This window comes from Dermacentor albipictus, chromosome 4, assembly GCF_038994185.2.
Source record: "Dermacentor albipictus isolate Rhodes 1998 colony chromosome 4, USDA_Dalb.pri_finalv2, whole genome shotgun sequence".
Lineage (NCBI taxonomy): Eukaryota > Metazoa > Arthropoda > Arachnida > Ixodida > Ixodidae > Dermacentor > Dermacentor albipictus.
In genome coordinates, this window is record NC_091824.1 from 22360933 (window position 1) to 22387982 (window position 27050).

The following is a 27050-nucleotide window of genomic DNA, read 5'->3' on the forward strand; positions in this document are numbered from 1 at the left end:
GCTAGAGCGCAGCACCCCAAGTCATCGCTGCAGCTTCGGTTTCATTTTTTGGAAACATATGCAGTGAACTTCTCACGTTTGATTATTTCTTATAACTCAACCTTCTAGAGGACGAGAAGATTGCGAACTACGGAGTCCCATTTTGTTTAATCAGAACCATAAGAAGGCAAGAAATATTGAAGCCAAGGAAAGTGAGGAAAGTTATTTGCAATATAATGGAGATTGCGTTTGGTGTAAGCACATTAGTACTTTGCACATTGCACTATAGCTTCGCACTGGCAGAACCTGTGAGAAGCTTGCACTGTCGAATTTACGTCTGCTTTCTGCGTGACCAGATTCTGCTTCTGCGCGTAGTACTGCTCTTGTTCAATACAGTTACTTCCCTTTCGTAAAATGGCCATCCCGACGACTTATGGGCAGAACTCGACTGCAGAGTCATAGTAAGACTTTAGCCGGTCTATATGCACAATCTCACGCCCTCGTCGTCGTAGATCAGATGACTCAAGCGGCTGGTCGACGTAGTTGGCGGACGAAGTTTGCTTGACCACACGGTGCGGACCGTGGTACTTCGAAGAAGTTTTGTCAACTGACCGGGCCTAGCTGAAGGAATTCAGAGCCACACACGTGAGTCAGGGGTATATGACGATGAAGGCTTCGAGACGTCTCGATGGCGTTTTCGGCGCTGCTGATCAGATATGGTGAGAGATGGGGTCATCTGAAGACACTCTTCAGCGTATTAAATTCAGCAGCGTGGAAAAATGTTGTAGACTCCCTTACATCAGGATGATATTGGAGTATGGTGTGTAGCGTGCAGGAGGGCTCGTTTCCACATAGCACATACTAAGGAGAGAATCTATTCGTGATCTGCGTAGCAGTATTATGGGCGTAAGACACAAAGGGCAGCACACTGTCCCAGTGTGAGGAATCGGAAAGGACGTACATAACCAGCACATCGACCAAGGTTCGGTTAAGTCATTCTCTCATACCATTCGTTTGAGAATTGTCTCCCATGGTGGTCAGGAGAATGACGTTGCTATCATGAAGAATTGTTTCGACGACGTGCGACCGCAACACACGTCCTCGATCGCTAAGCGGTTACGTGGTGCGCCGTGCCGTAAAATGACATGGTGTGAAATCAAAGAAGCAATGCCACTGGCCCTTGCACATATAAATGGTGAAGTCTCTGCGTAGCACGTGGGCTCATTGATATACTCTAAGAAAAAAAGGACTAAAAGGGGTAGGGAGGTTAGTCCTTTTGGGGACTAACTGATTTGCCACAACCATTAGTCCTTTTGGGGACGAACTGACACGGGATGAACTGTTACTCCTCATGCGCTTACTCCTTGGGGGGCTAACAGTTGCCCCTGCCCGATGGTCCTCAAGGGAGTAACGGTAATTCGTTCCGATGCTCTGCAAAGGTGGAATTAATTAAATTAGGCATTTATGCCCTAATAAAAAAAGTTAATGAGCTAAAAAAAAAACGTGCCCGAAATCAGGATTCGAACTCACGTCGTCTCACTCACAAGTCAGCTGCTCTAGCCACTTCACCACGCCGCTTGGTTGACAAGACGGCATATTTAGACAAGGTTAAGCAAGGAAACGCAAGTGCGGCAATATAGAAGTGACTCCGTATTTTGTACAAGCTATGCAGTGAGAGTCTAACGTTGAGTGTACTTGCAACCATAAGCGACTGCGAAAAGAAATCAGCCCGAGTATTCTTAAGGTGATTTAAACTGAGGCACTACGCCATATATACGTGTAGCGAGCTCAAACGGGTCACCGAAGACGACAGAGAAGGGCAATTTCTCTGTCGCTTAGCGTGTGCCGTTTGAGCTACACATCGCTTCAGTTCGCAACCTCCTTGGAACGGAAGGAACTTAGGTACTATTGACCAAGAAAATCTAGCCGTCTATCAATGACTTGCGCGTTTAATGTGTATCGCTCACTTATAGGGTGCCCACGAAGGGCATGCCTCTTCACATTCCAGTTTTAAGTTTCACGTAATTTTCTCACGAAGAGGCAAGGTGCTGCTTTGCATGTAGTTCAATAGACAATGCACGAACTTCGAACCATTAACAATTTATGGAAAATACCGTTTTCGCCGCATCGCTCCATGAGACGGACGAAAACAGTGAAGTGCCTGGGGAGTAACTGTTGCCGTTCGTCCTCCCATTGCTCTCTTTTCGAGCAGGGACTAAACACTTACTCTCCGAAATTTGCACACGGCACGCACATTCATGCAGTTAGTCCTTTGAGGGACGAAAGCGCCCTTTTTAGGACTAACGGCGCAGTTACTCCCGTTTTCCCCGGGATTTTGGATCGGTCACCAGCAGAAAAAAATGGCAAAGCGCCCATGTAAAACAATGCTGACGAGGGTCGAAGGGTGGGCTGGAGAAGGAAACTACTCTAACGGAGCAGACAAAAGACAAGTGGCATTCTTCTGACGCTGGCAAACGACGCGGGAAGTGACGTAGAGGTGGACGATACCGTAGTAGCAGGCGGGTTTAAGTCTTCAACCCTCCCGCATGTGCGCACTGTGAGTCAGCGTGGAAGGCGGCGCCTATGTCTTAGCGCAAGTGGCGTGGAAAAGCAATGAGCCCTTCACGTCCATCGGAGAGATAGTTGCGTTGGTAGAGCAAACCGTCACGAAGAGTAAAGTGGTGCGCTTGACGATGCATTTATCGAGTGACAGCAGGTGACGTTGCTTCATGCAACAAGTACATAAGGGTAGCAATACCGCGCTCTTCCGGTTGTTCCAGTGACATGTTGGAGACAGCGAGTGAGGTCGTGTCATGGAGGGACACAGACACAGTACCAGACGGGAAAGGCGAGCGTGACAGAGAATCTGCATCATAATGTTCGCATCCAAAGCGGTAAATGATGCGAATGTCGTACTCCTGAAGCCATAGTGCCCAGCAAGCGAGCTCACCAAACCTTTGAAAGAGGAGAGCCAACATACAGCATGGTGATCCACAACTGCGTCGAATGGGCGGCCGTAATGGCATGGGCGGGACTTCTCTTCGACCCAAATGATGGCTAGGCACACTTTTTCCTTAATGGAATAGCTCGCTTCGGGTTCGGTAAGCGCCAGGATAGCATAGGCAACGACATAGTCGTCAAAACCACGTTTATGGGGGGCAAGCAAAGCCCCAAGGCTAACACATCTAGCGACTGTGTGAACTTTAGTTGAGGCGAGGGGTCGAACTTTTGCGGTATTTGAGGTGGCGTAACAAGACGTCGAAGTTTGGTGAATGCATCGTGGCTAGCTGGTGAAGACGCTGAAAGGTCGCGGCTGCTGCGGGATAGGTCAGTCACAGGAATTATAACTGAAGGGAAGTTGCTGATAAAACGTCAAAAATGTGAGCAAAGGCCGAAGAAGCAGCGAAGGTATTTCATTGTCGTCGGTTTCCGAAACTGGGCAATAGCACGAAGTTTCGTGGGATCCGCAAGGGTGCCTTCCGGGGAAACGACATGACCCAGAATAAGCAGCTTTCGTTCAACCGAACAACACTTCTTTAACTTTAGCGGTGGACCAGCGGAGTTGAATAAAGTGAGGACAGTTTCGAGGCGTTGTAGATGGGTCCCATAGTCATGTAGAAATATCACAACATCGCCCCGGTAGCAGAGACATGTGCGCCACTACAGGCAGCGAAGGATGATGAACATGCGTTCAAAATTGGCAGGCGCGTTGCAGAAAATACGTGGATACTTGAAATACTTGAAAATACTTGAAATATTTGAAGATACTTGAAAATACGTGGGGCGGTCAGGAAAGTCGTATGCTCAGAAGGGATCAAGTTCATCAACCCTGCCAAGCCACTCGCCGCGTCGCAAGTTGGAGGGACATGAGAACGTATTGTACGGCGAAAGGAACTACAAAACAGTTACGTTTGGGAGTAGTTTCAGAAGGAGGAAAAACAACGGTTAGGTCAGAAGAGAAGTCACAGGAAAGCGGCACCAGAACGCGTGAAAAAAGAAGGAATCACGGGATCTGCGGGAACACTTTGGCAGGCTGAGGCAGCGAGTCGACAAAAACATAGTCGCAAAACATTCTGAACTCGAATACCCCGGAGACGGGCATAGTTGATGACGGCATGATGAGTGCAGAGGAAGTCCCAGCGAAGTATAAGGTCACGGTGGAACTCACACGAACTAAGCGCTGAAGTCCTGGAAAGCTGAATCTGCACCTTAGAATGGATGTCTACAGCAAGTGTGTTTATAGAAGTGAATTACTGCGCTCATCAGGAGGAATGTAGAGACATATTCAACGAGAACTCCCTGGCCGTCGCCATAATGCTCTCTAGGGCGTGGCAGTGAACGTTCCCAGAAATGTGCATGCGCTGTCAGGAGCGGCCGCAGGGCAGCATAGAAAGTCGCGGAGCTGGCTGCCGTAGCGGCTGAGAAGTCACCTGCTTGCCTTGCCTGCCACGTGCAATCCGCGCACGGCCTGGTGGTCCCTTCTCCCAGAATGGTTTGTGCTTAACCACAGGCGGTCAGCACTAATGGTGCGCACATTTCTGGAACAGCCCATTGCGTGTCAACCTTTGCGCAAAAGCATTGCAGAAGCTGTCATGGGTGCCTGTGTGCTCCCGTGCTAAAGTCTAGAGAGTAGGTTCTCGCTCTCTCAGGTAAAAAAAAAAACATGCATTGAATAAAGACTTTCTTCCGAAAAGCTTCGCCATGATTACTAAAGCTTTCTGAGCCTACCTGGAGAAATTTCAGTCGGAAAAAATGTTACAGGGGTTAGCATTAACGTAATTGTCACGGCAGAGGATGAGAATCTCACGGGACTCTACCATTTTCATTTGCCCTTGTCATTAAGAGTCGTCAAGTCACCGTTTTTTGTCGACTTCATTGCAAAGTCATCGTATAGTTTGTTTGGGAAAATATTGTTTGGTACTCATTCGCTGACAATATTTTTCTGTGGAGTGATTCCTTAAGACATACTCTATATGTGCCCACTTGAGCAAACCTGTGCTTTATATTTCGCTCCAATATTCATGCACTGTGTACGTTACTCATAACGTACGTTTGAAGCATTGCTGTGTGAAATAATATAGGTCAACATAATTTTACCCATGTTTAGTTGTTTTGTAGCCTTGTTGCCTTGTTTCCTGCACGCCATAGTAAATCCACGCAAAGGTGCCGAGATCTTAGCCAAGGAGCTACAGCTTTAAGCCCTGACCCCTTCTGTCGAGGCAAAAATAACTTGGTTGATTGATATAAATGTGAAGGTACTACACTGTGGCCCAACATAAATTGTTTCATTCACTTAATCAGAGCATCCCTACTCCCATCCTCTTCAGCAATTATGAAAGATAGTTACTGCATCTGTACAAGTTGCATGGTGTTAAACCGCGGCTGCGCAAAGTCCATTAAAAGTTATAATATTGAGCACGAAAATGAAACAGTATATAAGAAACTAATTTCTGCAATTACCAGTGATCGCAAATAATTACAAACGAGAGGAGGTAGTAGTAGTGTGTAGTCAGACATGTCCCACTTTTTCCCTCGTAAAAACAGTGGCTCAAAGCATAGAAGAAAGTCTGTCCTGCTAGCATTATGAGAAAGAAAAAGACTTAGTCCCAAAAAATGGGGATGCCGCTGTGCACTGTGCTGAATAAATTTTCTGCTCAAAAGAGTAGTACCTTATTCGTTCCCGTGCCGCATGTACGTATACTGCCTAAATCCTGCATTTGAAAGGATATGTTCTGGATTAGTAGTCGTAGGGGGCGAGTGACGTTGGCTAGCACTTCAGGATGGAGGTTCGTACACTCAGAATTCAAAGGCGTATCCAGAGAATATTGTGGGTGCGTCTCCTGTTCGGGGCCAAGTTTCCTTTTCTACCGCTTCCATCTTCCTTCTCCTTATTTGACCATATGCGGGGTGATCATTTTCTAAGTTTTATTGAATGTCAAAAATCACCTGTGTTAGAAAACATAATTCTATTCTTTGAGCCCCATGGTTCGGAAAAGCGGACATTACTTGCACAAGAAATAGAGATATTGTCACCCAGCTATTACAACTAAAACAGTTTACCACCGACAGATTGGCAAAAAAACGACTGCCTTTAGCGATGGCTGGTCCTCGGAGAGCGCGCGCGCAACCACGAGCTTCGTCGTTCTCGCCTTAACAGTCCTGTGTCATCACGTGCAAACTTATTTCGTATCATTGCTCCCCTCTCAAAAGCGATAGGCCGGTCGCTTCAAGGGCAGGGGGCGCGCACTATGGGCAAGAGTGCCAACATGAAACGAGAAAAAAAGAACAAACAGGAATGTACACAATGCTGAAGCAGTTTGTGAGGGTTGCTTATCCCTCGCGTGCGTAGTACGGCTACATCCGTACTACGTGGACGACTTGAGCACGGGGACGGCGTCGGTTCGAACCAGGATCAGAGCTTTGAGGCACCACCTCGTAGTTCACATCACTGAGACGGTGTACAACTTCATAGGGGCCGAAATAGCGGCGCAACAATTTCTCTGAGAACCCACGGCGTCGGATGGGTGTCCACACCCACACGTGGTCACCTGGTAAGTACTGGACATTCCGTCGGGTCCTGTTGTAACGGTAGGCGTTAGTATTCTGCTGGGTACGGATGCGATTCCGAGCATGCTGGCGAGCTTCCTCGGCTTTCTCGACGAAATCTTCAGTGATGTCATTCCTTGTGGTTCCGTGGTCTACCGGGAGCATGGCGTTTAAGGGGATTGTAACGGGACGTCCGTAAACAAGCTCCAACGGTGTGAATTCGGTGGTCTCCTGCACAGTGGTATTGTAAGCAAACGTCACGTATGGCAAAATTTCATCCCATGTTTTGTGTTCCACATCAATGTACATGGAGAGCATGTCGGCTAATGTTCTGTTTAGGCGCTCTGTTAAGCCGTTAGCTTGGGAATGATAGGCTGTGGTCTATCGGTGATCGGTGTGCGTCAGTGTGACGACTTGTTGCAGTAATTCCGCTGTAAACGCTGCAACGTGGTCAGTAATGAGTACAGCGGGTGCACCGTGGCCAAGCACGATGTTGTGGACGAAGCTGGCCACTTCAGCAGCAGTTCCCCGCGCCAGAGCTTTCGTCTCCGCATAGCGAGTTAAATAGTCAGTTGCCATGATTATCCACTTATTTTGCAAGGATGACGTCGGGAACGGCCCGAGAAGGTCCATTCCCGCATGCTGGAACGGCGCCGGAGGCGGATCCAAAGGCTGAAGGAGGCCGGCAGGCTTGACGGGTGGACAGTCACGGCACGTTCGCACATAGCGCTGAACCGACGAAAATAGGTGTGGCCAGTAGTATATTTGCCGTATGCCTCGCGAAGGCTAAGTGGCCGGCACAGGGATTGTCGTGGCACGCCCGTGAAACTTCCTTGCGTAGTGCCATAAGAACGACGAGAAGGAACATTTCCAGGCTGTTCTCGAAATTTTTCTTGTACATGACATCGTTTCACAAGCAGTACAACGTCAATCCTTGTGAAAGTGGGCGTGGGGAAACAACGTCAGCTCCCTCGAGATATCGGATGACGTTGATAGTCAGCCATGCGCACCACGTGGACGACAGCAAGAAACGGCAAATATAGCTCCAAGTCGGAGAATGTCAAGGGAATAGGAGAACGTGAAAAGCAGTCAGCGTCGCTATGCTTATGGCCGCATCTGTAGACAACAGTTATGGCGTATTCCTGGGGGCGGAGGCTCCAACGAGCGAGGTGACCTGACGGGTCTCGTAGATTGGCAAGCCAGCAAATCGAGTGGTCATCGCTGATCACTCGAAATCGCCGGCCGTATAAGTAGGGTCGGAACTCGCTGATGGCCCACACGACTGCTAAGCATTCTTTTTCAGTCGTTGAATAATTAGCTTCTGCTTTTGTCAGAGTACGACTCGCTTACGCAATCACATGTTCTGCGCCATCTTGCCATTGAACAACAATGGCCCGGGTCCTACGTCGCTGGCGTCGGTGTGTACTTCAGTAGCCGCGGTGTCATCAAAATGCGCCAGCACTGGAGCGGATAGAAGGCGTTCACGCAGTTCGGTGAAGGCCTGCTCTTGGTCTTCCGTCCACGCAAAGGGCACATCTTGTCGCGTCAGTCTCGTGAGCGGTTCAGCAATCCTTGAAAAGCCTTCAACGAAACGACGGTAGTAAGCGCAGAGGTCCAGGTACCGCTGAACAGCCTTTTTGTCTTTAGGACGAGGAAACTCAGCAACGGCAGCGAGTTTTTCTGGGTCTGGTCGTACTTCTTGGGAGAGGACCACGTGGCCTAGAAACTTGAGTTCCTGGAAGCAAAAGTAACATTTTTCAGGCTTGATGGTGAGGTTGGCCTTGCGTATTGCGGTAAGGACACTGCGTAGCCGGGCGAGATGTTCATCGAAAGTGCTGGAAAACACAACAACGTAGTCTAGGTACACTAGACACGTCTGCCTCTTTAGTCCAACGAGTAAAGTGACCATCATTCGTTGGAACATAGCAGGAGCGGAACAGAGGCCGAAAGGCAGCACTTTTAAATTCATACAGCCCATCGGGAGTCACGAAGGCGGTTTTTTCACGGTCACGCTCGTCCACTTCAATTTGCCAGTAGCCTGATTTTAGGTCTAACGAAGTAAAGAACTGAGCATAACGCAGACGGTCCGAAGCGTCATCGATCCGTGGCAGGGGATAAACGTCACGTTTGGCGACTCGGTTAAGCCGTCTGTAGTCAACGCAGAAGCGGAGTGCGTTGTCTTTCTTTTTTAGTAGTACGACAGGTGATGCCAACGGACTTGTCGACGGCTGGATGGCGTCATCATTTAGCATTTCTTGAACTTGACGCTTAATCGCCTCCCGCTCCATAGGTGACACGCGATACGTATGCTGACGAACAGGCCGCGCCGACTCCTGTGTAACGATCTGGTGTTGCGTAACGGAAGTGCGCTGGACTGCGGATTCCGTGGAAAAACAGCCGGAGAATTCTGTGAGTAGGCCCAGCAGCTGATCCTTCTGTACATCTGCTAAGTAAGCATTAATGTGGACGCGGGTATTCAGGCTGGCGTGAGTTGTTGCATCCGGTGAAGTCAGTTATAACGTGCTGATGCCGGAGAAGTCAGCAATGTCGTTCAGGAATGCCACAGCTGTACCTTGAGGGACCTGCTGATACTCATGGCTGAAGTTTGTCAGCAAAACTTGCGAGCACTTATGCTGCATTCGAACAAGGCCCCGGGCGATGCAGATGTGTCTTTCGAGCAGCAGCGGCATATTAGCCTCGGCAATACCCTCATAGCCGTCGAATGCATCGCAGGTGATGAGGGTCACTACGCTGCTCCTTGGCGGCACCGTGATGTTCTCGTCAACAATCCTCAACGCGTTGACATACGTGTCGTCAGTGCTGCTCCCTGCTAAGGCCTGCACCATCGAAAACGTTACCCGCGACTTTTATAAGTTAATCACAGCTACATTAGACTGCAGAAAGTCCATTCCCTGAATTATGTCCCTCGAATAGCTTGGGAGGATAACGAAATCTCCGAGGTACGTAAAACCACGAATGCTCACTCGCGCTGTGCATCTGCCTACCGGGGTCAGCAGGTGGCCTCCTGCAGTGCGAATCTGCGACCCAGTCCACTCGGTAGAAACTTTATTCAGCTTGCAGGCAAGGTCCATGCTCATAACTGAGGTGTCCTCACCAGTGTCGATTAACGCAGATATTTCTTCGTCATCTATGGTGACGGGAATGTTCGACGTTACTATCTCTCGTAAGGTGTTTGACTCCGTCTGTACGTCTGCGTGATTCTGTTTTCGTCATTGTCGTCGTAGTGGAGCATATTGCATACGGTCGTCGTCAGCGGCCTCACCTCCGGAGGTCGCTGAACTCAGTGTTCCCGGCACGCCGGGCTAGGTGAGCGGCGTCTCAGAGCGCCACGAGTAAATGCTTGGCTTGACGATGGTGACCGGTAACGAGCAGGAGACGACGAACGGGACTCCTGCCATCGCTGATCAACATTGCGACGATTCACGACGAAACTATTTCCGGCGGCCGCTCACCAGGTCGTGGACAAGGTGCATTCATTGAGAATCCACGGAGCCCCACATGATGATAAGGACAGATTCTGTAGATGTGTCCGGCTTCGCCACAATGAAAACAAAGGGGCTTGTAATCCGTGGTGCGGCAGACGTCGCTCTTTCTAGTTCTTGCTTCGGCGATGTGTGGTTGGCTCCGAGGTGGCCTGAAGCTTACGTCCATTTGTTGAGTGGGGTGTACCATGCTGTACGCACTTGAGCGTGGCGGACGGCGTCACAAGGGCAGTGCTCGTCTGCATCTTCTGCAGTTCCTCCTTGACGACAGCCCTGATGAGTTCTCGCAAGGCGCCAACATCTTTACGGAGGGTAATGGCAGAGAGCTCCCTTGAAATCACGGCGTCGCGGTTGTTCTGCCTGGCCCGCTGTTGAAGGGCCTTTTCCATAGTAGTGGCTTTGTCATGGAACTCTGCAAGTGTCGTCGGCGGATTTCGAATGAGGCCAGCAAAGATTTCCTCTTTGACGCCGCGCATTAGATGGCGCACCTTCTTTGTTTCAGTCATAGAAGGGTCCGCACGTCTGAAAAGCCGATTCATGCCTTCTACGTACGCCGTCACTCGCTCATCCGGACCTTGAATTTTTGCCACCAACACTTACTCCGCCTTCTCCTTCCTGTCCACCCTCGCGAAGGCATTGAGGAACTGCCTACGAAATTCTTCCCATGACGTCAGTGTCGCCCCGTGGTTCTCAAACCATGTTTTCGCGGAATCCTCAAGAGCGAAGTACACGTAGCGTAGCTTACGCTCGTGGTTCCATGCGTTCAGGTTGGCAACCCGGTCAAAATGGTCAAGCCAGTTGCCGGCGTCCTCTAAAGCACTTCCCTGGAACAGATTCGGCGTCCGGATGTGATTGACGACAACATGCGATGCTGCAGGAGTGGCAGGAGGTGGTTGGTTCGTCATTCTAGTTCGTTCGGGTAGAAAACCGTGCTGTGGCTGGAGTCCCTGGAGACGTCGGCTGGCTAGTACGTGCACAGGGGTAAGCTCGGCTGAACTACTCGCCGGGCTCAAGTCTGGGGTATGCTCCGGAGATCTTAACACCGACCATACCCCGCACGTCCACCCGAAATGTCACCCAGCTATTACAACTAAAACTGTTTACCACCGACAGATCGGGAAAAAAACGTCTGCCTTTAGCGATGGCTGGTCCTCGGAGAGCGCGTGCGCAACCACGAACTTTGTCGTTCTCGCCTTAAGGGTCCCGTGTCATCACGTGCAAACTTATTTCGCGTCAATATATATTCATGGAACTAAGCAGAATCTACTAAATAACTTCGTAATTAGTTACACTACGGCGCATATTGCAATTTACGAATTGTAGCTGGTAAGCTTGTAAAACGTATGCGGTGAATGACTTTCCAGAATGGTACCAGTTTGGAAATATGGGCCATCAAACTGGCCGCAAAATGAACATTGGTCCGCTTACTTCTTTAAAAAAGCGCCCTTTTCTACACTGAAACAAAAAGTACGTGTTTCAATATCTTGTGTTAGTTCTGTACGCCTCTTCGAATAATCCAGCTCAACGACAAGAATTATGCAATCTGCCACATGCTAACTAAAAATTCCGCACACTTTAAATTATCAAAGTCTGGGATACAAAAGCAGTGAATTATTGCTATGCATTGCTTCATTCATTCAGTTGTTACTAAAGAAACATAAGGGACTCGATCTCTCTCTCTCTCTCTCTCTCTCTCTATATATATATATATATATATATATATATATATATATATATATATATATATATATAAACGAGAAGAAAGGGGGTTAACCGAGGGACCCGATATTTATTAGTCATTTAATGAGAAGCCAACAAACACTGACACCAAGTACAACATAGGGGAAATTGCATGTGCTTAATAAATGAAAATAAAGTAATGATAAATTAATAGAAATTAAAGTGGATGAAAAAACAACTTGCCGCAGGTGGGAACCGAACCCACAACCTTCGCATGTCGCGTGCGATGCTCTACCAATTGAGCTACCGCGGCGGCGTTTCCTCATCCACTTTCTTGGGTATTTATGTGTACTAGTAGAACCCTGGGAGTGTTAGCCAGCGCCCCCACTCACAAACCTTGGCGGCGGACGTGGAACGTCTTTTTTGCCGCAGGCGTCACGAGAACGTGAACTTTTCGGGTGAAGGCAACTGGTCAATAAACCCACATATGCTACCTGAAGGCATCAATGTTGCCGGATTCGAGACCCTCGTTATGTAATAAACGAGAAGAAAGGGGGTTAACCGAGGGACCCGATATTTATTAGTCATTTAATGAGAAGCCAACAAACACTGACACCAAGTACAACATAGGGGAAATTGCATGTGCTTAATAAATGAAAATAAAGTAATGATAAATTAATAGAAATTAAAGTGGATGAAAAAACAACTTGCCGCAGGTGGGAACCGAACCCACAACCTTCGCATGTCGCGTGCGATGCTCTACCAATTGAGCGACCGCGGCGGCGTTTCCCCATCCACTTTCTTGGGTATTTATGTGTACTAGTAGTTCTAGTTATGTGTACTTGTTTTTTCATCCACTTTAATTTCTATTAATTTATCATTACTTTATTTTCATTTATTAAGCACATGCAATTTCCCCTATGTTGTACTTGGTGTCAGTGTTTGTTGGCTTCTCATTAAATGTATATATATATATATATATATATATATATATATATATATATATATATATATATATATATATATATATATATATATATATATATATATATATATATATATATATATAGTCAGTACATGAAGGGAACGTCTTATATAGTCCGTACAATAAATGAAAGCGGTCGAAAAGCTCGCTATTTCAACAGAAAGACGAAGCATGCATTGAGATAGCAAGTTATTAGACAGCTATACCAAATAAGAAGTGCTTTTACTGGCCGCATGCACTCCTAAATGTTCGCTTACTAACTTAAGTACCAAGCATGATGTGACGTGCACAAGCAAACGAACACATCGCGCTGGATGAGCGTAGGCACTCACTGTCAAAACTCTGGCCAGAGATCAGCAGCAGCGGCAAGTGAATCGATGTTATTGCTGCCTCTCATTTCAGCGCTCACTAAGCGGCGAGAACACAGCGCACACGAAGCCACCACCGTCGGTGCGACGAGACTCTGTACCCACCATTGATCGCTTCCCAGATACCACTTGCGCGCCATAGCGCAGCCGCGCAGTAGACAGCGGCCGCCGGAGTACAAGTACTTTTTATTTTGATAGCGATTTTATGGACACTCCAGGCGAACTTAGGCCGTCATCGTCGCCGCCGTCATGACGTTGCGTATAAAGTCCCAGGCTGATCATATCGTCACCTCGCCCTGTAAGCTGCCTCTTGGGGTGAAAGCATGCGAGGCTGAGCCAGCAGTGGCGACTAAAACCTCGCCCGCGCAAGAGAAGAAAGTGGGGAAGAAGCGCGCTTTCTCTGTCACGCACAAGACACCGGGAGGAGGGTGGGGATGGAGTGAGTTCTCTCCAGCTTGTGCTTGGTTTTGCGCGGCCGCGCGGGCCCTACGCTGGAAGCCACCTGCGATGGGGACGGAGTGCGCAAATACTGATAGCTTCGTATGCTTTTTCTCATTTCGCTCGTTTCTGCTGTCGCGCTTCCTTACTCCAGCGTTTTGAGAGCGAGTAACCGGGGTCATCGAGTGAGATGTGACATGCTTGTTAATTTAGTTAGTAAGCGAATGTTTACAAGTTCACATGTCCGATAAAACTACTTTCCATACTTCGTATAGCTGTCCGACTGATTTGCTATTGCAATCAATGCTTCGCCCTCCGGGCGAAACTGCGATTTCTTTAAAGCGAAACTTTCTTTGCGAAACCCCCGCGCCTGTTGCTGAGATTGGCTGCCGCGTGCTGTGGCCCGTGCGTTCTCGCCGAATAGCTCTGACTTGGCTGTGGGAAGGCGGCGCTGTCTGTGGGAGTGATGACTCCCACTACTTTTCCTGCAGCAATAGAAGGCAGAGAGGGGGGGGAGCCGCTATGTGCATGCGGGATTTCGACCACTGCTAAAAAGCGCGAGAGGGCCTAGACATGGAGAGGTGGGATGAGACGTGAGGGAAGGCACTGACGAAGATGGCCTCACGTTGCGCTAATTACGTTCCGCCGCCTGGCAACCGCGTGCCTCTAAGGGGAGGTGGGGTATCCAAAACAAATGGCGCAGGAAGCCAGCTTGCCTCTTTCAACCCCTAAGCGCTGGCTGCAGTCAAAAGTGCACTGCATTCTTCGGCAATATGATTAAAGCCTTCGGTTTCACAGACTAACACGTGTTTCCTTGTTTCAGGACTGAATATGCACTTACGGAAAGCTTCGCTGCATAAATTCCATTTAAATTGCATTTCCATAAATTGCATTTTTAGCTAATTTCATTTTTATTTATTTATCCCCTCTTGAATTGAATTGAATTACGAACTACTATGGTTTCCCCTATGCTGTTCGCGTCAATGTTGGCGTCTTTTGTTATAATGAAAATTGGTCACCTCAGTTTCTTTTCTTCTCGTTCAATAAATAGTGAGGATTTCGAATCCACCAGCTGTGATACCTTCGGTAGCATGGGTGGGTTTATCATCCAATTGAGGCATGTAGTAGCTAGCATGTTCTACATTCACTGCTACAGCCGTGAGTGATGGCGCTAGCTAACATTCCCAGGGTTAGTTCAAGTAGACGGACACAAATACCCTCTCTTTCTAGATCCTGTAATTTTCGGTAATTATTCCTAAACTATGCACCAACTAGTCCACGGTAGTAACGTGATGTTTCAGCTACCTCTTGCAAAGCAATGAAAAATTATATCTGCGCTCCGACAATGGAACTGACTTTGTACTGTTGACTGGTACAACTCATGGTATTTTTACAACTCGTGAACAACTCATGGTATTTTTACAATGAGCTTAGGTTTTCTTTCAGAATAGGTCAATAACTAACACTTAAAATATTGTATTAGGCACAAAATACTCACCGAAGAAGTTATAGATCCTGTTGACAAATACCTTAACGAGGGCGAATCAGAAAGTATATTCCTTATATTTTTTAGTCAAAACACGGCTGTAAACGCAAAGTCAAAATATCCATTTCCATTGGTGCACCTTTCCTGTACAGACCCCGCCTTAGCTGCCGGAAACCCCGCGGCACGGCGCTACTGCCCGTTGTTGAGGGTGCTGGTTGTGATTCACACGTCCACAGCGTACGAGCAACGAAGTGTGATTCGTTGTCTATGGCGCAAGGGACGAACGGCCATCGAAATCCACAAGGAAATGCCGTCCACGCATTGAGAAGGATGTCTCGCTTTGAGGAGTGCGAGGTGGTGCTATTGTGAAATCGCGAAATACTTAAACACTTGCATGACAGTGAGCGTTCGGGGAGACCGCGTGCGTCCCTGACTGACGACAGGGACATCTCAAATTCAGTGCTGTGACGCGGCAAATGTCTGAACCATTACGGGGTCTATTTCAGAAAGGAGTGCAAGGTACGTAGAATAGTAGGTATTCAGAGACCTGGATATGGAAGAATTGGGGATAAGAGCTAGTGGAGAATACCTTAGTAACTGGCGATTCGCTGATGATATTGCCATGCTTAGCAACTCAGGGGACCAATTGCAATGCATGTTCACTGGCGTCGACAGGCAAAGCAGAAGGGCGGGCCTAGAAATTAATCTGCAGAAAACTGAAGTAATGTTTAACAGTCTCGGAAGAGAAAAGCAGTTCAGCATAGGAAGCGCGGCACTTGAAGTGGTAAGGAAATACATCTACTTGGGGTAGGTAGTGACGGCGGTTCCGGATCATGAGACTGAAATAATCAGAAGAATAAAAATGGGCTGGGGTGCGTTTGGCAGGCATTCTAGGATCATGAACAGCCGGTTGCCATTATACCTCAAGAGAAAAGTGTGTAACAGCTGTGTCTTACCAGCACTCACCTACGGGGCAGTAACCTGGAGGTTTACGAAAAGGGTTCCACTTAAATGGAGGACGACGGAACGAGCTATGGAAATGATGAGAGTAAAGAATGATGGGTGTTACCTTAAGGGATAAGAAGAGAGATTGGGCGAGGGAACAAACGCGAGTTAATGACATCTTAGTGGAAATCAAGAAAAATGAATGGGCAGAGCCAGAGCATGCAATGAGCAGGGAAGATAAGCGATGGTCATTAAGGGTTACGGACTGGATTGTCAAAGAAGGGAAGCGTAGCAGGGAGCGGCAGAAAGTTAGGTGGGCGGATGAGATTAGGAAGCTTGCAGGGACATCATCATCATCATCATCATCATCAGCATTAGCTTATTAATGTCCAGTGCAGGACGAAGGCCTCTCCCTGCGATCTCCAATTACACCTGTCCTGCGCCAACCGATTCCAACTAGCACGCGCGAATTTCCTCATTTCGTCGCACAACCTAGTCTTCTGCCGTTCTCTACTGCACTTTCCTTCTCTTCGTACGCATTCTGTCACCCTAATGTTTCAGCAGTTATCTATTCTGCGCATTACATGACCTGCCCAGCGCAATTTTTCCTCTTAATGACATTTAGAATATCGTCTGTGCCCGTTTGGTCTCTGATCCCAACCACTCTCTTTCTGTGTCCTAAAGTTATGCCTTGCACAACATGGCCACAATTAGCACATGACCGGTGTAGTTGGAGAAGTATGGGAGAGGCCTTTGCCCTGCAGTGAACCTAACCAGGCTGATGATGATGACGGTGTAATTACCTATATGTACCTTATTTTGGTTAACGAAAATAGGGGCAAGGACTTGCTGATTCCCCCTCACATTATTTTTTCCCGTGAGGATAGCTTTCGTGGTTTCATTTTTTACAGCTGACTAAGAAAATCTGCCACATTTGAAAAAGCCCACATAAGAAGACGCTTACGCACACCAGCATTAGTTCCTTCATACTTTCCATGAATAAATGATCAATGGTGCATGCAGACCTAAGGAATGAGCAAGCCTTGAATAACGGAGATTGATCGATTACGAAAGTCTCGGTTTCAACTTTCACGTAATTGTCTTGTCTGCGTAGGTGATGTAATAAATAAAACCATCTGATATGCGACAAATAACGCTTCACCATTTTGATGCTCTGTCATTGTTCTTACTTTTGGAAGACAGTATAAAGGGCAGAAGTATGTTGGAGGCATATGACAAGGTATCGGTGGCGAGAAGTGTCACCGTCACCTATAGTAGTTTGTCGTGGCCAATTTATTACTTCGGTGTGCATGCAGCATCGGTTATTAGTTGGTGGTATGTATAAGGGCCGCAATGTCGTTGTGTGCAAGGTTCTAATAACGTGACACTTCTTCCAAATCTAGCACTATTTCTTTGCAGAATAACACATAGAACTGCGGCGGCTATCATCAACGCAATAAATTATTTGAACATTTGTCTATCGTACCTGCAATTTCAACAGCAAACATTTTGCTGTAAAGCAACAGCTTAAAGGCTAAAAAATATAATTGTTAGAGAATCACCAAAGCTCATAATAATAGAAAGTCCAAATTGACCAAGAAGAGAGGAATATTAGAGAGTTTTAAAATTGGGGGCCCAAGCGGCTTGGGGACCCAAGAAAATTGCGCGCCACAAGTGCGCATGCGCAGAACCCAAGCCAGTCTTGGGTTCTTGCGTTCACGTTAACCCAAGACCCAAGAATCAAAAAACTAGCGTGGGCCCCCAAGCCATCTTGGGCCGCCCTCGCGGGTGACAGCGTTGGCGTAGAGCAGATGGTCACAGAGCAAACTTATTTACTTCGACTGATTTTCGCCATTTCACGCGGGTGAACTCGCAGTTTTTTCACAGCGCGTCACAAGAAAACACCAACTAAGAGCACTTCGCTTCGATTGGCTTTGCTTGGCTTAGAATTGCACATCTAATTCGTAATGCTAACCGGTACTAACACAGCTTCTTACATATTATTCTTCGTTCTCTTTGCTCAAAAATGCATTCTGTTTGTTTTCACTCGTAAGAAAAGAGCTTCATTTTTTTTCTTTCAAGCACCTTTCTATTTGACACACTGCGGCGCCCCGAGCGCTCAACCCATTGCTGTCGACGTTCGACCCAATCCTCAAACTCTGCTGCTCATCTAAACCCAAGAGCAACCGACGCAACGCGGCTTGGGGGCCCAGAGCCTTGCGCCCCCAATTCTAAAACTTTCTAATAAATCGTTTCCGTTTTCTTCGGAAGATAACCTTCAATATTTAAATTGTGCCCCGTGTTACCTGAAAAGCCTTGTATATGTATGTATGTATGTATGTATGTATGTATGTATGTATGTATGTATGTATGTATGTATGTATGTATGTATGTATGTATGTATGTATGTATGTATGTATGTATGTATGTATGTATGTATGTATGTATGTATGTATGTATGTATGTATGTATGTATGTATGTATGTATGTATGTATGTATGTATGTATGTATGTATGTATGTATGTACAAGTGCACCTGAGGACAAAAGCTTCCATATTCGTATACATTTCCCTCCCCTATGGGCAAGCGTATAATGGAATGCTGCACTGTTGAGCCTAAATGTGGACATAAGGCAAGTTTTTGTATGTTGCCCAGTCCTGAAGTACCCTCACAGTATGTGTGTAACCTTACTATCGATGTCTCATTCTTCTTTTGCTTGTGTCTTCCTTTTCTATTTCCTTTATCAGTCATGTGGTGTGCATTGTAATAGCTTCTAACTTCTGCATTGATGAATGGGTTTTGATGGCATCTGCTGCACTCCTGTATTTTTGTAGCATGTGCATTCTATTCTGCAAATACTATGATCGGTTGTAGAAGAAGCAGTGTCTTGCGCAGCCCGTTAGCCTTAATCTTGTGTTTCCTTACCTTACAAGAAATGAAATAAAATTTATTTGAATAAATGCAACTATGTTACTTTTACATGCCCCTTCATACGGAATAGACTTCAAGCGGCCCTTAGCTTCGCTTGTGCTCAAACGCAAGCTCAGGAGGATGTGAAACACTGTGATTCGGCTGCAGTGCTAACTTCATAAGCGAGAAGGACAATGCGACTAACAGAGATTACCCACCAAGGATGCATGGTTCCATTTCTGCTATAAGTGTGCGAGATGGTTGACAAGTATTTCAATCATTCGGTATTATAGTTGGGCAGAAAATACGTTAGTGCCCAGAACAGCAAAAGAGGCCTATATTTATTAGATACATATCTTGAGAAAGCGGCAAAGATTTCCCTTGCGTTATAATCGCCATCATGTGCCTTTTACAAGTAAAAAAACGAATGGCTCAACAGAGGCGCACCTTTGCTTTGCAGCCTGTTTCTCTGTTGGGGCAGCGCACCGTGAGACGGGCAATCATGTTTGTCACAAGAGGAACCACGGGTACGACCTGGGACGCGGAAATGTCTTGGCCACACGTGGGGCAGCTGCCAGATCCCGGACTCGAGCCACGGGCCAGCCAGTGGCGGATGCAGTTGTGACAGAACACGTGGCGACAGGGACATTCCACTGGGTCCCGGTACACGCCACGGCATACGCTGCAGACGAGCTCCTCTGGAGGCCTGGGTTCGAAGTTTTCCACAGAGTAGGCGGCCGGTTCAATCGGCATATCGGTACGCCGTGTCGTACTCCGGTTAGAACTTGGCGCGGCCGGCGAGTGCGCTGGGCTGTCGCTGAATCCATCCGATTCAGATGAATCCATTGTCTAGGTGGGGCGAATGACACAAACCCTGCAGCGCACATTGTATTGTTTCAGAGTAGCGATCAATTTGCCGTATGCTTAGGAATGCCGGAAACGCGGAAGTTACAGTTTGTGAAGTTTGGAGGCCAATAGACTGCGGAGGCACTTATACAACCATCAATGGCACAGTTAGCATGATGTGCCACTTCTGAACGCATTTATCATTTGGTAAAAGATGTTGCCACGGCTGGTTGAGCGTCTATCACACCTGTTTTAATACTGTTGTATTAATACTTCAGAACATTGATATATTCATCGAAAACTTTCTTCAAATTGAAGAGTTTTGACTGTTTCTGTATGTAAAATTTTGAGCTGATATTTGAAGCCGCGTACTTACAGTTAAAATTCGAAAATTTATTAGATTGCTTCACTTAGCGTCTCTAAAAGCAGTGGTTGGTATTCCCAAAACATTGTTACTACGTGGCCAATGAAAGTAAAACTGATGTTTTACAGGCATGTTTTGTCTGACACAGTTCTACACATGCGGAGCTTCAGCGAGATAGGCGTAAAATGAGGCTGCCTTGAAAAGTTTTTGTGCGAGCAACAAGGAGAAGAATTACAAGCACTGTGATTTACTATGGAATGCTCATGTTGCACTGACTACTTCGTATCGCTGCACCGTTTTAACAATTGCATAACAAAGTTTGCTTAGATTACAGAAGTGAGGCATTGAAGTAGCGCACAAGACACATAGGATGCGAGCGAAAAGCACACAGGTTATGACGAGAAACACAAAGGGCTAGCGTCATGTTGTGTGTACTCATCGTGCACTTTTTAAGAGCTATTTAAACATGTCTACCACCTTCCTTCGAGGAAGCTCTTTATTGATTCCAAGTATTTTATTGGTATTCCCAACAGTTTGTAAACAATGCACTGGCGTACACTCCAGAACACTCTAGAGAGCGCCTACTAGGATTTTGCCAGTGGACGAACAAGAAATGTTTCATGGTAGAAGCAGCATACGCACATGAATACTCGTATGCTAATGCTTAACGAATGGTTTTCTTGTCCTAGGCGGCTGACTCTTCTTGCTTCCTTCGGCAAGGAGTATGAGTGGGTAAAACATGTCTTGAAGCAAAGAAGCTGCGAGGTTTCAAATCAGGAGAAAAGGTAATAGCGTAAAGAGTTGAGGATGTGTGCTGTAGGATACCTTGCCGATGAGGAAGACAAAGCGTCGAATAGACATGGCGACGAATCACCATGAAGGACTTGCACAACCTCTAGCCGCAGTGCTAAATGTATAGCAAAGAGCTAGCATGGATGGGTGAGGTGTACTTGGCGAGTAGATCTTGGTCCAGGAAATACGAAGAGAATGGCCACTTGAAGACCCTGGGAACAGAACTACTCTATTATCCAAATACTTGACAGAACTGGACTTGGTCTCAGAAAACAGTTGACGGAAAGTGCACACGCACTGTCTACAGATTCCGTAATGTGGGCCAGCTCGAGTCGCTACTAAAATGTTCGCATGTATTCTTGATGTTTGCCACCATCACCCTTGCTTTCCCTCTCAGCACCTGAGCGCTTGCGCTTGCGTCGAGTACTTAATGCTGGACGTGACAAATGCTTGTCTCCCTCAACGATGTCCTTATGCTTGCGGCTGTTTCGACACAGGTAGAAATAATGCTGGCAGGTCACGATACCGACGATCTTTTTGCACAGTTAAGACAAGCTCCTGCAGTATCTGGCGAAATGCCTTTGTTCCTAGCCCAGAGCATCATACATATATTGGAGGGAACTGTGGCTCTAGCGCTGCTGTAAGCAGGGCAGTTCAGCCGGCGCGGGAATTATGGTTAGCACATAGGAATTGCCTAAACTTTGTCCTTCTGGCTCATGGCACCATGCCTCGTGGGATCATGACAGCATCACATTGTCCCGCTACTCCTATGTACTGTCATCAGTTCTTTGAAATGGTGCATTTTCTTTAGTTCGAGCCTTGACAGTGACGGGGGCTGCCATTGCTTTGTCATTGCGATAGTGCTTGCAGTGTCATTGTCGTTAGAGGATATTTCGCATTTCAGTGAGCCGTAGCCGCAGCTCCGTCGGCTGCCCATTACGGTTTCAGGGAACGGCCAACGAACCATCTGTAGGATGCGCAGCTGTGTCACCGGTGAGGTGCGAAAGATAACATCTTGGCGATGGTTATCGGGTGGGTTGTCAATCTCGCAACGCAGTCGCTGTATGATAACCGACGATGTCAACTGAGGTATAACGCCAAAGGGCACGCAGGACGACAAAGAAGACAAAGACCGCGCTACTAACGACTTTACTTTTTATAACGCGTTGTCACTACATATATGCAACAGCATAAAATCCAGAAAACAGCGGGAAAAAAACAACCTTGGAAATAAAGGTTATTTTCTAGCGTAATCATACGTAACAAGCCGCTACCAGGATACACACAGGTTTTCATTCTTTTACACTAAAACAGGCGGGCAGCTCCCACAGTTTTTCCTTATATTCTTCTCGAATGCCTTGAAAATTTCTCTAGTCACTTCATCACTGTTTCTGGATATCACCATATCATTTTGATCTATGAAACAAAGATTTTCAGTCATGCTGCATGCCAAGTGCAGTTACATGGCCGCTCCGTGACAACGATAACTGAAGCATTCGCCCTTCTGTGCAACATATTAGAGCGCAGCTCTTATGCGCCCATTGCTACGGCAAGCGTCGACTTTCTCTATCGTAACCGAGCGAATGAACAGCGCGAAGGAAAAAAGTGAACACGGAGTGCAGCGGGAGATGGGTGACACAGCGGCGCGTATAGGTGACGCGCCCACGCGTCACCCTCGCGTCGCCTTTCGCGGTCTCTCGATTAGCGAGGCAGTCGCGCGACACATCACTCCGTTTACGACGTACCGCACTAGACCGATTTTGCGCGCCAGCAATATATCGCGAAATAAAAAGACATTTACAGCTGCGGTCAAGTTTCGCATTAGGGAGTCTCGTAATAATTGGTGAAAAATTGCCCTCTTGACAAAAAAGGGAAAAAAGAAATGTAGTAACCACTTATTCTATCCGAGGTATAAAGACTTCGCGGCGTTCTTTATTACTGCCATGATACAATAAAGAATCGGCTGTTAGCAGCGGCATATCTTCGTCTCCTGAGTTGTAATTCATGTCATTTTACAGTATATACCTTAAGTCATGCAGTACCAACTAGCCCACCAGTCTGTGATTTTAGGTGTCATGTTGCCGTTCAACTTGGTGCACTCTGAGGAGGGAAGGGAACTCAGAAAATTTTCCTAACGGAGTCATGCATCTCAAGCCAATTCTCAGTGAACAAACAATTTTTGTGGCATATTGCATCGTATGTAGATGCCATTCTTTTTGTAGATGATACATTCCTCTTCAATAAAAAGGCAATAAGCGCCGCGAATGCGACGTTTTTGTAAATGAGTTTGTAGGCAAGTTGGATTTACTTTGCCGCTAATAACGTGAGCTTCAGAACATTAATTACCATCATTGTACTAACATAACCTTTCATTAGTGCTTTGGGGGCTGTTCTAGAAATGGTGACTGAGGGCAGTATTATTTTAATGCACCCATATTTTTAAACTTGAACATTGCACTTAATCCGGCATATTATTCAACTTTAGCGGTAAATCGAAGGAATATCGAAACCCCGAGCGCCAGGAGCGCAATAAATGCCCACCCGTTTTCACCCCAGACGGAAACAGCCAGTAACGTTAAGCTCGAGGAAACAGAGTCTTGGCCAGACGCGGTAGTTACAGATATTCTACGCGTTTCCAGGCAAGCATGTGCGGCTGGTCAGGATTTGCCGCGAGATGCGATCATTCAAACTTCGCCCACGTTGCTTTGCGGGGCGTTGCCGTCTGACGCGCAGCGGGTCGCCCTCTGTCTCGACATTGCCTCGACTGAGCTTTGGAATATTATAATGAATATCAAAAAAAGTGGGTGATCGTAAAAATGGGTGTGCGGCACAATGTGACTGTCTCCAGATATTCTATCTCGACAATTGCCTTCGAGGCAATCATAAAAATGTTAAATTTCTGTTATTAGTCTTGTGAAGCTGAAATTATTAGCAGAAAAGTAATCTCCACCTAACTAGCAACTTCTCCGCAGAACCGTAACGCTTGCTGCGCTGATTACTTTATAAAAATATCTGTGTAGTTTAAAGAAAAGCACCATGTATATTTAACGTCTTCGTTGCAACGTTTGAGTACAGCCACCGCACCTTTCGACCACACCTATCTTTTGAAATAGCATGTGCATAGCGTGGCAGCGGAAGACACTGAAGATTACAATGGTAACATCATGTGTCCGGCTGACATTTCCTGACTTCAAGTTCGTCCGGTTACACTTCTACCTTGTTCTTTTATTCCTCCATGTTGATACGGGCGCGGCGCATTGAAGGGAAGTACTTGTTGCCCCATCTGGCAATGTGGAAATCGTAGGCTAATGTGACCGGTATTTGCATGCAGTGAAACAAGACCAGCGGCGGTCGGAGGCGCCAGAACATCTTTGGCAAAAACGTCTTGCTTAATGCGTCGCACGAAACGACTGACGGCCGTGCAGGAGGCGTAGGTTGGCGATCCATTTGCGGCGTAACGAAGTCCTGGTCCTCTTCGTTGTGCAACGAAGGTAATGCTTGTTGGAGGCTAGCTATTTGTTTCGAGGAGAGATTTGTGTTGGCTTCAACTACTTGGCTCACAGCTTCACAAGCATGTCCGAAACATTAACACAAAAGCACCTTTGTTGAATCGCGAGTACGTTAAATTTCTTTGAAAGTGTGAATCTGCAACAACCACCTCCATTCTTGTTCGTGTCTGTTAGATAGCTAACATCTATGATGGCCATTTACCAGCGTTGACAGAAATACAAAAATAAAGAAAGAGGAAAGATATCAATTGCAGAGGCAAGCTACTTCCAGATACTTTATCATCGCTTTCTTTCTCACTGATCGCCACACACTCAGCTAGACCATTCGTTTACGGGTGTTGAGGGGTCATAATACGGTGCTTGATGTGGTATACCTTCTAGAACTCTTCAACACACCGGCGCAACGTGTTGGGCTCATTGTTGAGTACTGCGATACAAGATAGACTAAACCGTGCTTGGACTTCTCGCGCTGTTCAAACGGTGGCGTTGGTGTCACTCGTGCAACAAACGGCGCGACGCCTGCTACGCCGTTTGCGGTGCTCTTCATCACGCCAGAGTGCCTTCTACAGGACGCTATGCTTTGGTGTCGCTTTGAAGGCATCGCGTTCGCTCGATACTACGACTTTCTAGGGTAACAATCACACTAAACACGACGCGCGTTCACCCCGTCATCTCAGCCACCTGTATCGTATTGTCACGATATCGACAGTGCTTCCGCGGTTCCCGCGTGGGGAGGCAGCAGGTTTCGGAGAAGCATGAAAAGCCACACTGCATGCAGCAGCAAAATGTCAAAAGTAAGTCAATTGCAAGCGTTGATTACCTGAACTGTGCTGAAGAACAGTCAACCTATGTCATGTAGAGACAGTAACCAAAGAAACGCGTAGCAGTTGAATAGTTAAACATCTCTACTTGCTAAACTTGTGCTTAAATAAATAACGAACATTCAAATTGCAATGAAAGCTTCGAGCGCAGTCGTCGGTTTCCAAATTGAGTCCCAAGGGCCAAGTTCGTCCTCAATATGCAGAAGTAACCACACCTGCTAGATTCATCGCTGATGCTCGCATGCATTCTGCGTTGTACGACAGGGTTCATGACACACCTGGAATGTTATCAGGCGTGACGCCTTCGCTATAGCATTTATCTTTCAACATTAAGGCGCATATAATTTCGAAAGTGAAACCGAGTATTTGTAAAATTACGCCTGATAAGCAGAAATTCACTTGCGCTTATGAAATTTAGAAGCACTTGCAACGTATTCTAAATTAAAATGTGCTGCGAAACACATTGACATTCCTATTTACTATTCCCTGAAAACATCGCTCTCACAGTTTGGGACAATCTTAGTTGGAACGCCGAGGTGATTTTTAGAGATGTTTCAGGGACATATATGCCGAAGCCGTGCTTGTCTTGAGATTTACGCTAAGCACAAACGACTTTACCACTCCGTGGCTTAAATTTCGGAATTAAACGTAATGGCAGACAGAGGTAGACCAAGAAGGACTGAAAAACTAGCAACGATAGCAAAAAAATGAGAGTACGCTTTATTCAAAGCTATGCGGCAGCGAAAAAAAAAGCTATTGCACGAAACCTGCTCTGATTCAAATGAGAAATACGATTAACAATATTACCTGTTACACGAACGCAGCGGCTAAACGAGGAGTTTTCGGAAGGTCCCAGGGTCCGGTGCTGCGACGCGCAGTGTAACTCACGCGCCGCGCCAGATGGTCAGCACCTGGTCCAGCGTTCGAAAGTCGTGCCTGGTTATTGGTCACCTCTGCCAGTTCTCGCTGTTCGAGTTGCACAGATAATGATGATGATGTTCCTCTTTTCTCAGGCGTATCCAGTAGGGGAATAGACCAAGAATTAGACCACCTGGAAGTAGCTTTAAAAAAAGTTCTTATTTAAAGAGGAGAAAGTAAAACAAAAAAGGAAATAAATTCCGCAAAAGCTCGAATAGCGTGAAAGTGAGCAGCCTGGCTAACCGAAGGAGAAGTACCAAAGAGGCGAAAATCCCAGCCTCACCGAACGCGCCATTCTATAGAAGATGAAGACGCGGCACGCGCAGACCTTGCCATTTGTTCGCAAGTTCACAACGCGAGGGCACGCGCTTCCTGGAAGCCACGATCATTACGGTGAGCGAAGCAACTGTGGAACTTGCCTATGCTATGGGAGATTGCACAAGAGTCGCGCGTCCTAGCTCAATACAGTTTCACCGGACAAAATTTCTCGTTTTCAGTGAAGGGACATTCTCTCGCAAAAGACAATCGAAGCGGCCTTCCACGTAAATGACACCTCTTAATCTTTAGGAACGACAAGAAGATAGCATTGAGTGGAGGGCTGTCAGAGTGACATGGATAAAGTACAGGAATAAAAAAAATTATAACAAGTATGTAACCAAAGCGAAACGTAATAACGAGATTAAACAGGTAGAACAGAATATTCAATTAGAAATCTTTTTATAGCATTTTCTACTGTCCAGAAAGATTCGCCTTATATAAAAACATAACGTCGAAAGAACAAATATCATAAATTTATTAAATGCATTGCTCTGGTTACCCAACGAGAAAAGTGTTGATCCGTCCCTCCCGCGCGTAAGACGATCGCTTTAAGAATAAGAGCCAGGCAGCAGTGGAAGACGATGATGATTGCGCGAGCAATGGCACCAGCACGTCTCTGTGACCACGCGACGTGTACAATC

At 46.8% G+C, this 27050-nt stretch overlaps 1 protein-coding gene across 5 annotated transcripts in view; it reads right to left on the reverse strand.

Moving 5' to 3' along the window:
* The window catches only part of LOC139059038 (RING finger protein 151-like), a 37341-nt gene extending 10971 nt beyond the window's left edge, over positions 1 to 26370 (reverse strand). Inside the window, exons 1-3 of one of the 5 annotated variants that reach the window (XM_070536853.1) lie at positions 26335 to 26362; positions 25981 to 26234; positions 19289 to 19715 (exon numbers count right to left, since the gene is read on the reverse strand). In XM_070536853.1, the coding sequence (XP_070392954.1) occupies positions 19289 to 19687 (399 nt within the window). In that variant the 5' untranslated portion in view covers positions 19688 to 19715; positions 25981 to 26234; positions 26335 to 26362. Of the gene's footprint in view, positions 1 to 19288; positions 20155 to 25980; positions 26255 to 26334 lie in introns of those variants that run through there. The other 4 variants (XM_070536857.1, XM_070536854.1, XM_070536856.1 and 1 more) reach the window with 4 other exon arrangements.
* Between the last annotated feature and the right edge of the window lie 680 nt (positions 26371 to 27050).